The sequence below is a fragment of the Vanessa cardui genome, chromosome 28 (genome assembly GCF_905220365.1).
Source record: "Vanessa cardui chromosome 28, ilVanCard2.1, whole genome shotgun sequence".
Lineage (NCBI taxonomy): Eukaryota > Metazoa > Arthropoda > Insecta > Lepidoptera > Nymphalidae > Vanessa > Vanessa cardui.
In genome coordinates this window covers 3,407,998-3,429,017 of record NC_061150.1, presented here as the reverse complement: position 1 = coordinate 3,429,017, position 21,020 = coordinate 3,407,998, and the positions used below count along the sequence as shown (strand labels likewise).

Here is a 21,020-nt window from a genome sequence, read left to right as displayed (position 1 = left end):
TTTCATTGATTTAATTTTTTAATATTTGTTTCTTTTTTTACATGTGGCTATTGTTTATACCGTTCGCTGTTCGGGCACAAAAAAGTTTTTAGTTGTCAGTTGACATTGACATTGTACCTTCTTTATTCATTATGGTATCACAGCTGCGCTAACGTACCCTTAAACATATGGACAAGTTTTATAATATTGACCTTGTTGATTCATAAAACAATTAATTCTAGATAATTTTACACTCATAACTCCAGAGATCAGAAAAAATCACGAAACCAACAATTCAATCGAAAAGGAGGAAAGAAAAAGATGAAGTAAACAAGTGTTTGATCAAAATTCGGGATTCATTATTTTAAATTTAAACATTTGTAAATGTATGATATGACATATATATTATGTATTTAAGAATAATGGATTTAAAATAAGCTATGTTTGTTATGAGTATAATTCGTTTAAAACCAGCACATGAAATTAAAATAAGCATATAAATAAAAATTGTTATACTAATTGGAAACCGAAAACATATTAGACAGTGTTAAAACATAACACATGCGATTAAAATTTATTAAAGTTAAATTTATGTATTTTAAGTTCGGTTCGGTTTTGTTGTTGTTTGTCTTTATTATTCGAAAAATATTTATCACGTAAAATATATTTCACAAAAATCTAATCAATTAATATAATCAGATAAATAACTTTGCCAACAAAGTTATTTATCGTAAAATTGTTTGAAATTTGTCTTATTCTCAATTTTTAAATAAGCTCTTTCAAATTGTTATATAGTATTAATAAATGTAAACATAACAATGCATTCATAATATTGATGTATTAAATAAATTGCAATTCCATTTTATTTTGTTACAACAATACGTTTCGTGTTCAATACATACATACATACATACAAACATATAAAATATATCTTACTTTATTGGCTTCTACACTTTTTTTGTGAATTATGAATGACTGATTAGACAAATGGTAAATCTTTTTCATAGTTAATTTGACGGCAACACTGCGTTGATTTTTTTAAGGTTATTTTTTTTAATTTAAATGGCACCGATTACAATGTTTGACTAATTTATAATTTTATATGGTATCCCTATTGTTAAGTTGATGGTGGAAACGGAAAGAGTGCGCGGTAGAGCTGGGTCATTTCATATTTTACGTGAAACGAAACGAACTAGTTTTTTTGTCGCAAAAAACAGTTCTGCAAAACGGTTATAAAAAAAACTGGTTTTTTGGTCGACCTTTTTTTTTTTTTTTTTTTTTCACCGAAATAAATTTATATACATAAAATTATATCATATTTATTTAAATTAACTAATTTTTTAAATTAATTAAATTATAAATATTATATTTCCTTCTAAATTAATAAGTATGTATTATAAAATTAAAAACAATTTTAAACAAAACCTATGAACGAAACTAGCATTTATTACAAATTACTTCTACAATCAAAATTCTATTGTATGTCTCTAAACATAACATTCATCGTAGCTTGTTCGTTACGTAAAAACTAAAATGGTTTTTTGTAACTGGTTTAATATTCATACGAGAATAGTCCTTAATCGCATAATAATACAGTGCTTCATTACTTAGACGTGATCGAAAACCGTTTCGCGCCGAGCCTACGAAAAAAACTGTTTTTAAAATCCATAATTTAGCGACAACCAAATTTGTATCGTTTACTCCTACGCATAAGGTTCATCGCAGCTTATTCGTAAATTCCAAAATAAAACAGTTTTTTGTAACTGGTTTAGTATTCATACGAGAGTAGTCTTTAAACGCATAACAATACAGTGCTTAATTAGTTAGACGTGTAAAAAAACTGTTTCGCGCCGAGCGTACGAAAAAACTGGTTATTAAATCCATAATTTAGCGTCAACCAAATTTGTATCGTTTACTCCTACGCATAAGGTTCATCGCAGCTTATTCGTAAATTCCAAAATAAAACAGTTTTTTGTAACTGGTTTAGTATTCATACGAGAGTAGTCTTTAAACGCATAACAATAGAGTGCTTAATTAGTTAGACGTGATCGAAAACCGTTTCGCGCCGAGCCTACGAAAAAACCGTTTTTAATATTCATAATTTTTCAACAATCAAATTTGTATCGTACGGTCCTACGCATAAGGTTCATCGCAGCTTATTCGTAAATTCCAAAATAAAACAGTTTTTTGTAACTGGTATAGTATACATACGAGAGTAGTCCTTAAACTCATATTAATACAGTGCTTAATTAGTTAGACGTGTTAAAAAACTGTTTCGCGCCGAGCGTACGAAAAAACTGGTTATTAAATCCATAATTTAGCGACAACCAAATTTGTATCGTTTACTCCTACGCATAAGGTTCATCGCAGCTTATTCGTAAATTCCAAAATAAAACAGTTTTTTGTAACTGGTTTAGTATTCATACGAGAGTAGTCTTTAAACGCATAACAATACAGTGCTAAATTAGTTAGACGTGTAAAAAAACTGTTTCGCGCCGAGCGTACGAAAAAACTGGTTATTAAATCCATAATTTAGCGTCAACCAAATTTGTATCGTTTACTCCTACGCATAAGGTTCATCGCAGCTTATTCGTAAATTCCAAAATAAAACAGTTTTTTGTAACTGGTTTAGTATTCATACGAGAGTAGTCTTTAAACGCATAACAATAGAGTGCTTAATTAGTTAGACGTGATCGAAAACCGTTTCGCGCCGAGCCTACGAAAAAACCGTTTTTAATATTCATAATTTTTCAACAATCAAATTTGTATCGTACGATCCTACGCATAAGGTTCATCGCAGCTTATTCGTTACTTCCAATCGAAAACAGTTTTTTGTAACTGGTTTAATATTCATACAAGAATAGTCCTTAAGGTGATAGTAATAGAGTACTTAATTAGTTACACATGACCGAAAACGGTTTCGCGCAACGCGCAGTTGTACCAACAAACGGCTTGTTGGTAGTATTGCGCGTTGCGCGCGCTCTTGACAGAGAACGAAGTGTCCACCAAACGAACTAAAAACGTCAGTCGTCAACGTCAAATGTCAATGAAACCGAGTGCGGGCGCCTTCTCGTTCGATTAAAAAACCGTTTTTTCTATAATCGAGAAACAGTTCGTTCGTTTTTCTTGAAAGAACTAGTTTTAAAAACCGTTTCTACAAAAAACGCCCAGCACTAGTGCGCGGTACAAAATACGCTCATACAGTACGCTCGTTGTAAATGAATTTATTAGTCTAATATTAACTTTTTGTAAGATAAGAATGTTTTATAAATTATAAAATTATTTTAATTTACGTCCATACTGTTCGCGGTGTGTGTACGAAGTGGTTGCGTGTTTGACAGATTTTGGAATTGTGTTAGGTTAGATGAGTTTTCGAGTAAATCTGCTAACGTGATAGTGAATTAAAATGGATTCAGGACCAGCTCAGGAAGTTACTGAACTTCTGAGGCAATGGGAGGAGCAGCATACGTCCCCTAATTATGATCCTATACCAACTTTGACAAGGTGAGCTCCGTTATCAATGAAATGTCAAATGTTCCACATTGTATACGATGCGAGTGCTCTTACGCCGTTTATTAGCTGAGGCAACAAGTGATTTTTTTTAAATATTTAAAAAAATAATAAGTCAGTTTTAAAACTTACAAAATTATGAATCGTTTGAAATTTATTTTTTAAGATAACTTTTAATTTAAAAATTATTTAACTTTATATTTTATGAATTTAAATCAATATAAAAAAAGTTATGACAGTCTTTTAGTGATATAGATGTATTCAAGTTTAATTTGAATGCAAAAGTCACAATATACTTTATTAAATAAATATTTCATAATAAATTGCAATACAATGATTAAAATATTATCAATATTTCATCTATCACCATGACTATTAATAATATAATGTATTCTTTTGTTTTTAATATAAGATATACCTTACAATCATCATATCACTTACATTGTCCCCCGAGCCAAAGTATTTAACTTGTGACTATTAGTGCCCCAGAGATACACCAATATATAATAATATTTCTTTCACATAGCCAATTTATTTAATAATCATGAGAAAATTAAAGCATTGGATCCTCGGCCCATATAAATTAATGGTAGACCCATGAGTTTCTGTGGCTGCTTTAAATGTTGAACTAAATTTTATGAGCTATTAACCATTGTTGTAGTAATCTTCATGTTTTAGGTATAAAAAGTAGCCCATGTCCTTCTTTGGAGTTCAAACTTCCCGCATACCAAACTAAATTATATTTGGTTTAGTGGTACATCTTTGAAACAGCCACAAACAGACAGACAGTTACTTTCGCACTTATAATACAAATTTATCCTGGTTATATTAATTTACAGCATAAATTATACTAATAAATGTATAGTTTATTTGTAATGCTGACTGAATAAAAAGTACTTAATCCTAATAAATTTAACATATACCATAAGATGGAATGTTTCACAAAGTTACAGTGTAAAACATTTTTATATATAGTCTGTTATAAAAAGAAAAAAAATAAAGAAACTATAAAAATTTTATTCCATGAAATTAGCTATAATGTGCACTACTAACAGTTTTTGATTTATATATCTTTATTTGTAAAACACTTACAACACACAATACATATATCCACTTATATAACACTACCAAAGTTTCAATAACAATTTAGTTGATGTTCGGAAACCAGAATTATATAGAATATTCTAGCTCTTGACTGGATTTTGATGTTGACTGTTGTTTATTTGGATTATGTCAACTTGTGGTTGTAATAGTAGTATAAGATAAGTGCTCTAAGGCTCTTGAGACTTGATACGACAAGCTTCAATTTAAAGTGAATATTTTTCCAACAAATAAATTGAAACATTGTAAAATGATCTTGATACTTGTGAGAAACTTTCTTATCTATACATTGAACGCTAAAACAGTGGCTTACAAGATATATCTGTTGTTTATTTGGCTTTTGTCAACTTGTGGTTGGAATAGACTATAAGTGCTCTAAGGCTCTTGAGACTTGACACGACAAGCTTCAATTTTAAAGGGAATATTTTTCCAACAAATAAATTAAAACATTGTGAAATGATCTTGATACTTGTGAGAAACTTTCTCATTTATACATTGAACTCTAAAACATTAGCTTACAAGATATATCTGATGGATTGTGCTTCTAAGAAAAATCCAATTGGATAATGCAACACAGGTATGACTCATACATTTGAAAAAAATATTTCAATCAATGTAGTTTTTGACACTGGTATCGAAAATAAATAGAGATAATATTGCAAGCATCTACATATATCATCTGTGATACTATATATATGTGTATAAATTATTGTTTTTAAAAGCATATTATAATATATATCTTATATTTGTATATTCCAGTCCAAGAAGGGATAAAACTAACAAGTCTTTTTATTTTCATAAATTATTCTATATATGCCATTACTTTTTAGAATTAAATCCTTTTTACTAATAAGGATTTCATGAGTGTAATTGTGTTACTAACACATTAAAATGTTACATTTCCGGCTAGGAATATTGATTTCACAGATATTTATTGATTTTCACCAAAACCGTCCATGCTTCTTTGAATATTATTTTCTATTCCTCATCGTTAGAAATTAACCTATCAATGTACAGTTAAGAATTCAACCTGTATTTATCTACACATATTAAAATAAAGACTAGACTAGACTGTAGGGGTAATCTCTGGTAAAATTTGTTTGTATGTAGGGTAATCTCTGGTAATAATATTGGGTGCTAAAAAATATTCACCAATATAAAGCTACATTGTTCCTTAGTTATATTTATGTCATATTTATATAATAATAAATTGCACCTGTGCAAATTTGTGCCGGATGGTTTTAAAATAAACATAAATGTTAGAATTATATTTATAGCAAATATAATTTAATCTTTGTGAACATAAAATCAATTGAGGTATATAGGTAGCTACAGTAGGACCAATCTGGTATGGAATCTTAGACTTTGCCACACACTATCAGATAAAAACTCCTCTGGAACAGAGCTTTGTACAAGCTTTGGGTGGATCCCAAATCAAATCAAAATAAACTTTATTCAAGTAGGCTTTTACAAGCACTTTTGAATCGTCATTTTACAACTAAGTAATGCTATCACCGGTTCGGAAAGAAGATTCTACCGAGAAGAACCGGCAAGAAACTCAGTAGTTACTCTTTTTTTACATTTAAAATATACAAAGTCATGTTAGTTAAATACATTTATTTAAATTAATATATCCTGCTGGGAAGTCAACAGGTATTAACTCCACGCTTTTTTATCATCTATAAAATCTTGCTTAGTATAATATGCTTTTTCTACCAATGTATTTTTTACGAACGATTTGAATTTACGAAACGGCAAAGTTAAAAATGTCTGTGGAATTTTATTATAGAAATCCCCAAGGAGGAATTTATTGACTTAATTACCATAATTATAAAAGATTTTGGATGTAAAATTAAATTCGAAATAAGTAGTTAAGTGTATGAAATAGACGAATCTAAGGATTGTTTATAGTTTTTCCAACTCCCATTAGAATAGGATATATATATGTATATAAAAAATAAAAAACTTCAAAACTAGAAACAGCTAGTGAACTAAAAGTAAAACATAATATTTATTAAATATATAAACTACTAGAACCAATGATATTCTAATAAACAGATATGTTATATCCATACTAAACAACAGAAAAAAGCGTGCCGCGCCGGGGACCGTTAATTTTAGTTTATTTTTACATTTCGTTAAAAGTAAAAAGGATAGCTTGATAAAAACAATAAGTAAAAGGGATAATGTCTAGATGTTTTAATTACGCAAAACGTATTACTACGTAATTATGATGTATTATAACGTATTACTACGTAAAACGACTAAAGGCAAACGTCCCAATTAGGACGTTTTCTAGTCTTCAATTTTTGCGCGTTAATAACATATCTGTTTACTACAACATCATTGACTAGAACGATTTTAATGAATAATGATCACCTCAATACAACTTTTAGTTTTCGAGAAATAGGTGGACAAACATACACTTACGGAATTAAGCAAACGTGCTAGGAAGCCTTAATCATCCTACTCAAATATAATTCAACTGTAACAATGTTACGTACTTACACGCATGTCGAACTCAGTTCAACGTCAAGAGCCTGTAAATTTCCCACTGCTGGGCTAAGGCCCACTCTCCCTTAGAGGAGGAGGTTTTGGAACGTATTTTACCACGCTGTTCCAATGCGGGTTTGTGGACTACATACATATGTGGCAGAATGTCTATGAAATAGGACACATGCAGGTTTGATCACGATGTTTTCCTTCACCACTTCCACGGGATAAATGAAACAAACTAAGCAAATTAATATTCAGTGGTGCTCGCCTGGGTTTGAACCCGCAATCATCGGTTAAGATGCACTCGTTCTCATACCACTCCTTACCTCTACACTCCGTAGTAATGTGCTAATTAATATTATGACGCAATCAAGATGTCCGAAAGAATGACGGCGTAAATCTAATTTTATCTCCAACAATGAATCAACAAAATTGCATAAAGAACAGAATTATAAAAAATATCTCTGCGACGTATTTTATTTTATATTTAAAGGCGGATTAACACACTTCCATTCCACTCACAGGACACTAGTTACTGTAAATAACAGGATTGTATATCTGTTTATATGAAAAGAGCAAGTATGCGAGTTTCTTGCCGTTTCTTTTCGCTAGAAGCTGCTGTCCGAAACGGTGGTAGTATTTAATTATTGGCGATTCAAAAACGCTTCATTGTAAAGTTTACTTGAATAAAATTGGTTTGATTTGATTTAACAGTAATACATATATGCGTTGCGCAATATTACTTAAATACTAATATTATGTCTCTTGCTTTTTCACGGCCAAATCACTGAAATTATTTTGATGAAATTCAGTCCGGAAATAGTTTGAGTCCTGGGAAGGTATGTCCTTCCCAGGACACAAACTATTTCCGTACTGTCACTTATTTTAATTCAACCCTCGGAGGTGGGAGGGTGACAGTTTGTAGGATACGTAGTTTTATAAATACCGTGTGGGTTAATCCGCAGAATCACTTAGTGTTACAAATATATTATACTATGAAGCACTTGTAGTTAGTTACCTTTATATTTAATGTCCAATTAACAATAACTGAGATGATAATAAAGAGCCGAGATGGCCCAGTGGTTAGAACGCGTGCATCTTAACCGATGATTGCGGGTTCAAACCCGGGCAAGCACCGCTGATTCATGTGCTTAATTTGCCTTTATAATTTATCTCGTGCTCTGCGGTAAACGAAAACATCGTGAGGAAACCTGCATGTGACAAATTTCAAAGAAATTATGTCACATGTGTATTCCACCAACCCGCATTGGAACAGCGTGGTGGAATATGTTTCAAACCTTCTCCTCAAAGGGAGAGGAGGCCTTTAGCCCAGCAGTGGGAATTAACAGGCTGTTGTTGTTGTTGTAACAATAACATGACGATCCAAAATTGCTTTTTGTTGCCTATTCGAATAAAATACATATATTTTGATTTTTAGACTTAATACGGCTAGTAGTCGCCCCTGGCTTTGCTCGCTCGCGGAATATAAGGATAGAACTCAGAATCGATACAATTTTTATTTTTTTGGCGACTTTAAGAATGTGGTAGAAATGTAGCAGCAGGGGTCCACCGAAACCAATAAAAAATTTTGAAAGTGGTCCAAGAGAAATATAAGTTTGTTTTTTTATGGCAAAGGTTGGCGGACGAACATATGGGCCACCTGATGGTAAGTGGTCACCATCACCCATAGACAATGAAGCTGTAAGAAATATTAACTATTCCTTACATCGTCAATGTGCCACGAACCTTGGAAACTAAGATGTTATGTTATGTCCCATGTGCCTTTTACACTGGCTCACTCACCCTACAAACAAGTTTGGGACTTACTGCGTTTCACAAATTTCACAAAAATCGTATATCGTTCATATCAGTGACGAGCGATTATTTCATGTTCATATCTAATTATAAATGGACAACTCTGAACATTAAGATACAAGTCTCAACATGTTTCATAGCGTAGTTGCTATTAGGGTTGCCAGACTTTTGGATTTAGCCGGACATGTTTTGCTCTAAAATAGGGTTGCCAAGTCGCAAAACTTTTCAGCCGGACACACCGGGTCAGACATTTGGGTAAAATGCTGGACACCGTACATTATTGAAGATTTTGTATCTCAGTATTACCGTACCTACGGTAAAAAAATGTATATGAGTATGTAAAATGAAGCTTCTATTATTATTACCATAAATGTTGTTAAATTCTAATGTTAAATTCAATTCTAATAAAAACTTTACAATTGGCACGAACTTGTAAGTCTATGGAGGTATTGAAAGGGGGGAGGGGTGTCGTGGGACACTCTCTTGAATTATGTTAAACTTTCTCTTGTTATTACGTATGAAATTACAGATAATGAAATATATTTACAACGTTTCTTAATAATTAAATGAAAATAATAAAATTGCTTTTTTTTAAATTTCGTGTGAATTGATACAATAACAAAAAAATACGTTCAAATAATATATTAAGCCGTATACAAAAAGAACGACTGGGAAAGGTCGCGGTGTCGCTTAATGCTTTCTGCTTATGCGACGATATCTGACAATTTGCTCTAGCGCGTTATAACTTCTTTTTTATGCTATTCCTTGGCAGACGAGCATGTGGGCCACCTGATGGTAAGTAGTCACCATCGCCCATAGACAATGCGCCACCAACCTTGGGAACTAAGATGTTACCCACTCACCCTTCAAACCGGAACACAACAATACCGAGTACTGTTGTTTGGCGGTAGAATATCTAATGATTAGGTGGTAGCTACCCAGACGGGCTTGCACAAAGCCCTACCACCAATTAAACTTCGTTTCAAAAAGTCCGGGGTCTGTAAAACGAGCGCAGACGTCACAAAGTGTAGCTTAATGTTAGCTACACATAATAAATTTTATTGCTATATTTAGATGGTACGTCGTTTTATTGTTAAAATTTCGCCTGGCATGTTGCCCGGCAACTTTTTAAACTTCTGCGTTTAACTGTATATAAAATAGAGTTAATCCAAATGACGTTTCTGTAGAGATAAAATACACAAGAGACAATAAAATGTGAATATATTTACAGATTAACTTAAACTGTTGCGTTTGTTTAAGACCTCTTTGTAGACCACATTGGTGTATATTTCATTTCATGTGTTCATTTTATTTCAAATGATGGAATTCCAAACAAACTTTCGACGAACGCTTTTTTATCACTTTTATATAATTCATATATATATATATATATATATATATATATATATATATAGGGTTATTGGTAAGGAAGGCCTTGAGCATGGATGTGGATGGATATAGAGGTAGAGGACGACCAAGGAAACGATGGATGAACTGTGTGAAAGACGATGTGGTTAGAAAGAATGTTACTTGTGAGATGAGGTCTGACAGAGAAGTATGGAAGGAGAAGACATGCTGCGCCGACCGCAAATAAAATTGGGAAAAGGGCAGGAGAATGATGATTGGTAATTCGACGTATTTCCGTTAAGAGGTGATAGGAGCTACTATTTTTTAATAATTTTAACACCCATATGTATGATTCAAAAGTGAACCGTTTGTAAGTTAGCACGTGTTTTTAGCTTAATTTTAGTTTATCATCATAAAAAATAAACTCATTCCAGGAAGTTTTTTTATGTTTGAAAGGGTTATTTTTAATTTTATTTTTATTTTTAAGCGACTTCATATTGGTAGTTTGACGTATTCCTGTTAGGAAGTTTCACTTCATGACTGTTTTTACTGTGACTATTTTTTAATAAACCATTTTGAGTTATCAACAACAACAGCCTGTAAATTCCCACTGCTGGGCTAAAGGCCTCCTCTCCCTTTAAGGAGAAGGTTTGGAACATATTCCACCACGCTGTTCCAATGCGGGTTGGTGGAATACACATGTGGCAGAATTTCTATGAAATTTGTCACATGCAGGTTTCCTCACGATGTTTTCCTTCACCGCTGAGCACGAGATGAATTATAAAGACAAATTAAGCACATGAATCAGCGGTGCTTGCCTGGGTTTGAACCCGCAATCATCGGTTAAGATGCACGCGTTCTAACCACTGGGCCATCTCTGCTCTCTTTTGAGTTATCACTTATAGTTTTCTTTTATCATCATAAAAAATGTATTGTTTCCAGGATCGCGGAGATAATAGAAGCGGAGACGGAGAATTTTATGAAGAAGGACCCGGACCCGTTCGACGAGCGGCACCCCTCCCGGACGGACCCCGAGTGCGCCCTGGGCCATGCACTCAAAGTTATGTTTAAGAAAGATAATTTTATGACAAAGGTAAGTATTCTAAAAATGTCTTATGAGTATATCTATATATTTTGAGATGTGGGCAAGGAAAGGCTGATTGAGGCTTTAAGGCACTCATTTTTAACCGACAACGACAACGGAAGAGGCTATAAATAATAACTTTTGACAACAACAACAACAATAACCTGTAAATTTCCCACTGCTGGGCTAAGACCTCCCCTCCCTTTGAGGACTATGGTTATACGTACTTTATATATACTATAGAACGCGTGCATCTTAACCGATGATTGCGGGTTCAAACCCAGGCAAGCACGACTGAATATTCATGTGCTTAATTTGTGTTTATAATTCATCTCGTGCGCGGCGGTTAAGTAAAACGTGAGGAAACCTCCATCTGTATTTCACCAATCCGCATTGGAACAGCGTGGTGGAATATGTTCCAAACCTTCTCCTCAAAGGGAGGGCCCAGCAGTGGGAAATTTACAGGTTGTTGTTGAAGCCGGACCGGGTCCCTATATAAATTGCTCATATTTTATATTATCTTCTTCTTTTCAGCTAGTAAACGATTACGTCCGCGACACTTACTACTCGAGGCAGAACATAACGGGGCGGGATGTACATAAACTAAACGTGGCCGCCTGCAGACTGACCCTGGACCTGATGCCCGGCCTCGAAATGAGCGTCGTCTTTCAGGTAACACACACACACACACACACATACATGACTATGTGAATATAAACACATACATGCTTCAATTCTTCATTCAAAATATGCTTTATTCAAGTAGGCTTTATCACTGATCACTGAAATAACAAAAGTTTGATGTTGTGCCGTATATGCACATAGGTATTAAAGTTAACAGTTAGTAAAGTTACATATTCTATGACTAAAATATTTCACATCTGTGTATCTCATATTCTTTGGCATATATCAAGTATAAAAGTCGAAGCATTGCATATGTAAAACAGAGTGTCTATCTAGTGCGTCACAGTCCGTATAATTGTACCGTCTCGTTAATAAATCGTGAACCAGTTTATGACTTTCATTATCCTCTACACAAACCCAGCAATAATGTTTATAATATTAGTTGATGAAGATTTTCATTGGTTACAAAGTGCCTGTTTGTATATTCCAGGATAACGAGGCTCTGATCCATCGGTTAGTCAACTGGGCGACGAATTCGCCGGAGCCGCTCCAGTGCTACGCTACGGGTCTCCTGGCCGCCGCTATGGAAGTACAAGAGATTGCCACCAACTTTAGGTTAGCTGTTTATATCTATATATAATAATAACTAGGGGCTATATATTTATTTATTTATTTATTTATTTAATATGGAACTCCAACACAGGTACATATGTAATACAAAAAATACAAGTTTAGACAATAAAATATTAAATGTACCTCCAATTATAGGAGAACACAACATGCACTTATAAAGTATTGAACTCTAAAACAAAACTTAAGAAATAAAAATAAAAGAAAGAAAAAACAAACTAAAACTAATAATTACAAAACAATGAAATAAAATAATTTATCGAAAACTATTTAACAAATTTAAACTAAACAAAATGTAAACTAAACAAAATGAAAATAAGATCAGATCAATATCTGATCTGATCTTATTTTCATTTTGTATATATTATAAGTTTTTTTTTAACATTTTTACCCATCTTGTGTCGCTTTTTTTCCGACATGTTCATTATCCTTCTATTTCAACTTATTTACACAAAAATAACTAATAAATTATATACCTAAACCTTTCTTATGAATTCCTCTATCTATTAGTGAAAGCCGCATGAGAATCCATTCAGTAGTTTTGGAGTTTATCGCTAACATACAGACAGACAGAAGCGGCCACAGGGCTTTGTTTTATAATATGTCACTACGTTATAAATATTGAACATCATGTACATTACTCTGATCCCAATTTAAGTAGCTAAAGCACGGAGGTCGTCAAATTAATCAAGAAGTGTCAATAATTGGTATTTAAATTAAGTGTTTTTGAATTTTCCAGAGATCTGAACGCCATGTTGATACCACTGATGCTGAAGAGGCTACATGAGTTAAGGAACAAACATGAAGATAAAGTAAGTTATATAAATTCAGAATTTGACCAAATATAAATATAAATATAAATATGAGACAACATCACATACATTACTCTGATCCCAATGTAAGTAGCTGAAGCACTTGTGTTATGGAAATCAGAAGTAACGACGGTACCACAAACACTCAGACCCAAGACAACGTAGAAAAACTAATGGTAATCTACATCGACTCGGCCGGGAATCAAACCCGGGACCTCAGAGTGGCGTACCCATGAAAACCGGTGTACACACCACTCGACCACGGAGGTCGTCAAATGGACCAATAAACGGTCCACTTCCTCCTCAAATGACTTGAAAGGGTTTGAAGCGTGACTAAGGTTGGTTTTGAACCGTCTTATGTAGGTTTCCTATTGATGTTCTCCGTAACTCATTTTATTAAAGTAAACTAACCTTGGGAACTAAGGTTTTCTAGTTGGCCCGAGTCACTCACCCTTCAAATTGGAACACAACTGTACTGTGTATTTTTGTTTGGCCGTAGAATGTGTATTGAGAGTGTTCCTTTTTCTTCTTCTGCCTCGCCTTACCCGTTACGCGGGGTCGGCTTTCCCAATCAACAACAACAACAACAGCCTGTAAATTCCCACTGCTAACGGCCTAAAGGGCTCCTCTCCCTTTGAGGAGAAGATTTGGAACATATTCCACCACGCTGTTCCAATGCGGGTTGGTGGAATACACATGTGGCAGAATTTCTAAGAAATTTGTCACATGCAGGTTTCCTCACGATGTATTCCTTCACCGCTGAGCACGAGATGAATTATAAAGACAAATTAAGCACATGAATTAGCGGTGCTTGCCTGGGTTTGAACCCGCAATCATCAGTTAAGATGCATGCTTTCTAACCACTGGGTCATCCCGATTTCCCAATCATGCGACGCCATTTGCATCGTTCTTGAGCGTCTTGTTCGTGTCCCAACACCTTCATGTCCCTTTGGACATTTGTCATCCAAGTTGTTTGGGGCCATCCTCTACCCCTCTTTTTTGTAGCGATGGCTTTCCATCGCTACAAAAAAGAGTGCCTTTGCACTTCTTAACCACGTGATCGTCCGGTCTTCTCATAACGTGGCCACACCATCTCAATCTAGCCTCAGATTTTTTTGGGATATGGGAGCAACTTTGAAACTTACCCTTATATACTCATTGCGCACTTTGTCTGTAAGAGTAACTCCTCCCGATCACCGCAACACACGCATCTCTGGTGTGTGTAGTTTTTGTTCATGGGCCTTAGTTGTCGGCCATACATCGCACCCAACACAGAAAAAAAAGTCCCCCTGAATTTCTTCCATTTTTAATAAAGATTTTTGACTTTGACTCTGACCCTAAGAATGCTCTGACACCAAGCATACCTGAATATGCAGTGTGTTGTAATGTAAATTTAGACAACTGATGTCAGTATGTCAGGATGATGTCATTCATTTCACTCAACAAATTAATTCTCTTATTCCTTCAAAACCGTTCATAGTTAGTTAGGTACGACACAACTCAGATGTAACGTCGGCAGAATTCGTAAAACCGATCCCATCCGAATTAATATTATTGTGATGTGTGTGTGGTGTAATAATATTGGTTGTGTGAATCGGTAGTAATCGGTTTTATTGAATTTGCCGATGCTACATCTAAGTTGTGTCGTACTATAAGGTAATACATACGTTTACTTGTTTGCATGTGGCGCTGTCTCCACCGGTCCAACGCTTCTATTAAATCACTGTGTCACTATCCCCGTGGTTTAATCGACGCGGATATATATGTTAAGGATTATATATGTTAAGGAGTACCTTAACATATATAACAAAATAATGTATGTATTTTTTATACTTTCAGCCAAATCAGAATCTAGTGACTCCACCGAATCAGACGAGACACTTCGCGCGTTTCGACAAGAGGAGGAATAATGACATTAAATGCAACGGACCGACGCCGGATAAAAAAGGTTTGTACATCAATACTAAATTTAAAGCTCGTGGGTTATAATCTAATCGTGATTAATGGGCTGTGATATATATTAACGGTATGTTCTGGTCTAAATAACTATTGCAAACGAATACGGCACGTGTTTAAATAAAACAAAGAGGTTTTAATCAAAAAAAGTTTTTCCTTAAATTCTTGCGTATTACTTAAAGTTGTAAATATAGCCGCTCTTTTTCTCCTTAAATATCTACTGCAAAGACAATAATATACTAATAGAAAAATAAACCAAAGATAATATTATACGTTAAAGAATATACTATTTTGTTATATATTTTTATTTATATTTTGCGTATTAGTAGAAGTGTAAGTGTCGCCGCCCTTTTCCCGAATCAAAACACTGCAGATAATGAGTATCGTTCTGCTACATAAGTGTAGAAGAACGATACACCTTAAAGAAAGAGGTTTACGAGAAAAAGTTTTTACTTGAAATTTTACGATTACATATTTATATGTAAGCAATTAAGAATTTCATGATCTTTTCGCACATTAATTTGTAGTACTTGTATAATAAATAATAATAAATGAATGTTTTCAGATCGCGACAAAGACGAGGGCGGAGGGGGCGACATGTTAGTGGATGAGACCCCGCCCGTCATCAAAGATCCAGAAACTCCCGTCAAGAGTTACACCAGTGAGTGCGACAATACCATGACCTTTAGACTTTCACTATATCTCTGTTCATGGGAAAATAGGATTTGGACCCATGTATCACTTGGTGATGGAGCTGTGGTAATATTTAGTATTGCTGTGTGTTACGGTTTGAATGCCCTTCGCCAATAACTATAGGCATAAGAGAAATAACATCTAAGGTTACCACATCTTGCTCATGCTTAATTTGTCTTTATAATTCATCTCGTGCTCAGCGGTGAAGGAAAACATCGTGAGGAAACCTGCATGTGACAAATTTCATAGAAATTCTGCCACATGTGTATTCCACCAACCCGCATTGGAACAGCGTGGTGGAATATGTTCCAAAACCTTCTTCTCGAAGGGAGAGGAGGCCTTTAGCCCAGCAGTGGGAATTTACAGGCTATTGTTGTTGTTACCACATCAACCTACCACCACGCTTCTCCAATGCGGCTTGGCTTCGCATGTGACAGAATTTCGTTGAAAGTTGCCTCACGGTGTTTTCCTTCACCACCGAGGTCTAGGCGAATTTTAAACGAAATCAGTACGTGAATATTCATGGTGCTTGTCTGGATTTGAACCCGCAATCATCTGTTAAGATACACGCGTTCTAACCACTGGGCCATCTCGCCCTCATATAAACAAACATACTTTCGATTAACTTTAATTGCTAGAAAATCGTGTAAGAAATTTAAGAGATAGTCTTCCTGCTTGGACAATGGTCAAGCCGGATTCGGACCTCCCAGGTAGTCTCGGCTACCGCGTCCTTTCTTTTTGACCGAAGGGTCAGAATCAATTTGGCCCAGTCCCGGTCTATTGTTTTATGGTCTATGGTATTCTAAGAAAGTTGACTAATAGTTAAGGTTGTGTCCCCGCAGTATGCATGGCGTCCCCGGAGCGCGGTCTGATGTCGCCGCCGGCGCGCCCGCACGCGCACGAGACGTCATCCAACTCCAGCTGGGCCGAGATGGAGACCTACGTCATAGGTGCGCGCAGACTCACTGCTTAAAACCAGTTATAACCGGTTATTACGATTTCCGGATTCAAGTATAGTACGACACAACTTAGATGTCGCATCGGCAAAATTCGTAAAACCGATCGCATCCGAATTGAGTTCGCTATCCCAAATTATCAATATTTATTTGTCATGCGAATATGATCTTTACACAAACGTAATAACTTGTAATATCATATGACCTAATATATTCGTCAATTTGACGCGTCGATTTACATGCACTCGCTTTCTCTGATGCGTGAATCTATAGCGACGTGTAGCGTCGAATGGCGCGATAGGGAGCTATTTCTATTGGTTGTGTAAATCGGCAGTAATCGGTTTTATTTTCATTCCATTGCATTTTCCGATGCTACATCTAATTTGTGTCGTACTATACAACTTTTTAAAATGATAACATATGGCAAATAATTTAAGTCAATGCTATTTACTTAGTGGATGAGCTTTGTACCCACTCATCAGATATTCTACTGCTAAAAAAACAGTAGGTATTGTTGTGTACCGGTTTGAACCGGTTTTAAGTATGAGTGAGTCAATTTAACTACATGCATAAGAAACAACGTCTTAGTACCCAAGATTGGTGGTGCTTTTTAATGTATAAAATGCTTAATAATTCTTAAAGTGATATTATTGTCTATGAACGACGGTGAATGCTTGCCATCAAGTGACACATTTGCTTGTCTGTCTATTTAAAAAAATCTTTACGTAATATATTTAAATATTAAATCTGGTACTAGTTTTAATCCTATATTATTTTTATCTAAATTGTCTTTTATTTGTAATAATTTAAAGTGAATTATATTCGTAAAAAGTTTAGAAGCCGTAGTATTAAATATCAGAAGTAATAGTGTGTGTGTGATTAAACACATGCCTGCGCTAATATGTAATTTGCCTTGACTGACTCTGCTGCGACTGATCGGTCAGTAATATAATTGTTATATGTTTCAGGCAATATACAAATCCATCCACCGACAGACGCGACCAAACAAATGTTGATATTAAGGTATCTGACGCCGATGGGGGAGTATCAGGAGGTGAGCATACATAGACACTTACATTCCTATATTATACCTGTATGTGTGTGTTACTGTACTGTGTGACTGTATGTGTGTGTGTACACAGATTATTCTTGTATGTGTGTGTTACACGTGTATACGTGTGCTTGTGCGTTTGAGAGTATATATATTAGTGTAGTATATATGCAGTGATTATTTATTTATTATATTGATGAGTGAAATTTTACTTATCAAAAAAAAAAACTATTGTACACCAGTAAATAAATCACATATACACGGTTAGATGAAAAATGTACAAGAGGCGATCTTAAGGTAGAAGAAAACAGTTATAGAAAGGGGTAGGGGTGTACAGAGCAGATATAAATAAAGTGTAATATTAATATATATAAAAAAAATAATAAATAAATAATGTTATTCTCCTCTTCTTTTCCTTCTAATCCATCCATCTTTACCATACCCCTTTTTTCTCGCAAGAAAATCTCGTTACGCGTCGAATCGCTGAGCCGAATTTGATGAAATTTGTTATGAGGCAAACTTAAACTCGAAGAAAGGACATAGGCTACTATTTTTGCCCGATACAAGACAAAAAAATCTAAAACACGAGCGAAACCACTAATTGGGCAACGACCTCCGTCACGACCTCCGTGGTCGAGTGGGGTGTACACCGGTTTTCAAGGTTACGCCACTCCGAGGTACCGGGTTCGATTCCCGGACGAGTCGATATGGACTATCATTAGTTTTCTATGTTGTCTTGGGTCTGGGTGTTTTTTGTATCGTTACTTCTGATTTTCCATAACACAAGTGCTTCAGCTACTTACATTGGGATCAGAGTAATGTATGTGATGTTGTCTCATATTTATTTTTTTTATTTTATTTATAAACACTTTATTGCACACAAAAGACAAAAATACAGTGTACATAACATTACAAGAAACATATAACAAAAAGAGAAGCGTGCAAAGGCGGTCTTATTGCTTAAAGCAATCTCTTACAGACAACCCTTTAGAGTAAGAATTTGTTTGTGGGAAACGGGATGGTGCAAACAAGCATGTTTTATTCTTAAACAGCTAAGAATTAATTCTTAAATAATACAAATATTATACCTACATATAACAAAATACATATATATAAGTTTAATAAATACATATGTATTATATATACCAAATAATTATATAAATAAAATTATATATATATATATATATAGCAGAAAGTTATACTAAACATATAATATAAAAATAAAACTTACGCACATAAAATATAATACTTAATAAATAAATACTAATAGTATGATAATATAGGAAATAGTATTTACGCAGATTGAATAGATAAATAATACTTATGTAACCTATTTTTAAATATTTAAATTATTTATATTTATTTATCGAGCTGAGATGGCCCAGTGGTTAGAACGCGTGCATCTTAACCGATGAATGCGGGTTCAAACCCAGGCAAGCACCACTATATATATGTGCTTAATTTGTGTTTATAATTCATCTCGTGCTTGGCGGTGAAGGAAAACATCGTGAGGAAACCTGCATGTGTCTAATTTCATCGAAATTCTGCCACATGTGCATTCCACCAACCCGCATTGGAACAGCGTGGTGGAATATGTTCCAAACCCTCTCCTTAATGGCAGAGGAGGCCTTAGCCCAGCAGTGGGAAATTCACAGGCTGTTACTTTACTTTTTTTTATATTTATTTATTTATACTAGTTTTTACATGAGAATTTTGCTATCATGGTCTCAGCATACCCCTTCCCCTTCCAGTTCCTGTCGCACGTGTTCGAGAAGAATGCCCTGGGCCTGATCCTGGGCTATCTCAACGTGCGCGAGTCCCGGGACTCGAGGCTCGCCTTCGAGGCCCTCAAGTACCTCGCAGCGCTGCTGTGCCATAAGAAGTTCTCAATCGACTTCATCAACATGGGCGGACTACAGGTATCAACTACTCCAAATTAACATGCACTGCAATGGAAGCGCTATGTATTATCTAATGAGTGAATGTTGTAAGATATTTTGTAACATATTTAGTATCAGTGTTGCACTCGTGCGAAGCCGGGGTTGTCAGGTTTTAAATTTAAAAAAAAAAGTGGATCCACCCAAAATAATGACCTTAATGCTTGTAGTTTGCAAATAATTATGACTTACAGCTACTCTAATTCGATAAATACAAATAAGATAGCAAAAAGTCATATAAGAAATACTAAAATTGTTATTCATTTACATATATTAAATTATTAATACAATATTTACATATATTATCCCTTTGTACACATTTTTTTGACAAATTTCATAGAAATTCTGCCACATGCGTATTCCACCAACTCGCATTAGAACAGCGCGGTGGAATATGTTCCAAACCTTCTCCTCAAAAATCAAAATCAAAGTATACTTTATTCAAGTGGGCTTTTACAAGCACTTTTGAATCTACCACCGGTTCGGAAAGTAGATTCTACCGAGAAGAACCGGCAATAAACTCAGTAGTTACTCTTTTTCAACATTTAAAAAAAATACAGTCATGTTAGTTAATACAGTTATTTAAATTAATATATCCTGCCTGGAGGTCAACAGGTATTAATTCCACGCTTTTTTATCATCTACAAAATCTTGTATCGAATAATACGCCTTTTTTACCAATGTATTTTGTATAAACGATTTGAATTTTCGAGACGGTAAAGTTAAAAATGTCTGCGGAATTTTATTATAGAAATGGATACCTAGAAAGGGAGAGGAGGCCTTTAGCCAAGCAGTGGGAATTTCCAGACTGTTGTTGTGTTGTTTTTACTAGTTCAATCAGTACACACTTCTGCCGCTGGCGACTGATAATCTATAACACTTAATCACATTGTGTGTTATTGTCTTTCTAATAAATGAAGTTGTATATCTGTAAATTCATAATCTAACATATTTATTTATTTATTTATTTAATCGATACACCACAGTATTTGAAATATAACACTTAAAACAAGAATACAGAAAAAAGAC

At 34.5% G+C, this 21,020-nt stretch overlaps 1 protein-coding gene across 3 annotated transcripts in view; it reads left to right on the top strand.

Annotated features, from left to right (window-relative positions):
- The first annotated feature begins 3,160 nt into the window (after positions 1–3,160).
- Positions 3,161–21,020, top strand: part of LOC124541402 (protein mahjong) — a 39,754-nt gene continuing 21,894 nt past the window's right edge. For all 3 annotated transcript variants that reach the window (XM_047119254.1, XM_047119255.1, XM_047119253.1), the window contains exons 1-10: positions 3,161–3,483; positions 11,191–11,341; positions 11,867–12,004; positions 12,447–12,571; positions 13,326–13,398; positions 15,238–15,346; positions 15,920–16,015; positions 16,890–16,997; positions 17,972–18,057; positions 19,806–19,973. In XM_047119254.1, coding sequence (XP_046975210.1) covers positions 3,386–3,483; positions 11,191–11,341; positions 11,867–12,004; positions 12,447–12,571; positions 13,326–13,398; positions 15,238–15,346; positions 15,920–16,015; positions 16,890–16,997; positions 17,972–18,057; positions 19,806–19,973 — 1,152 coding nt within the window. In that variant the 5' untranslated portion in view covers positions 3,161–3,385. The remainder of the gene's footprint in view (positions 3,484–11,190; positions 11,342–11,866; positions 12,005–12,446; positions 12,572–13,325; positions 13,399–15,237; positions 15,347–15,919; positions 16,016–16,889; positions 16,998–17,971; positions 18,058–19,805; positions 19,974–21,020) is intronic.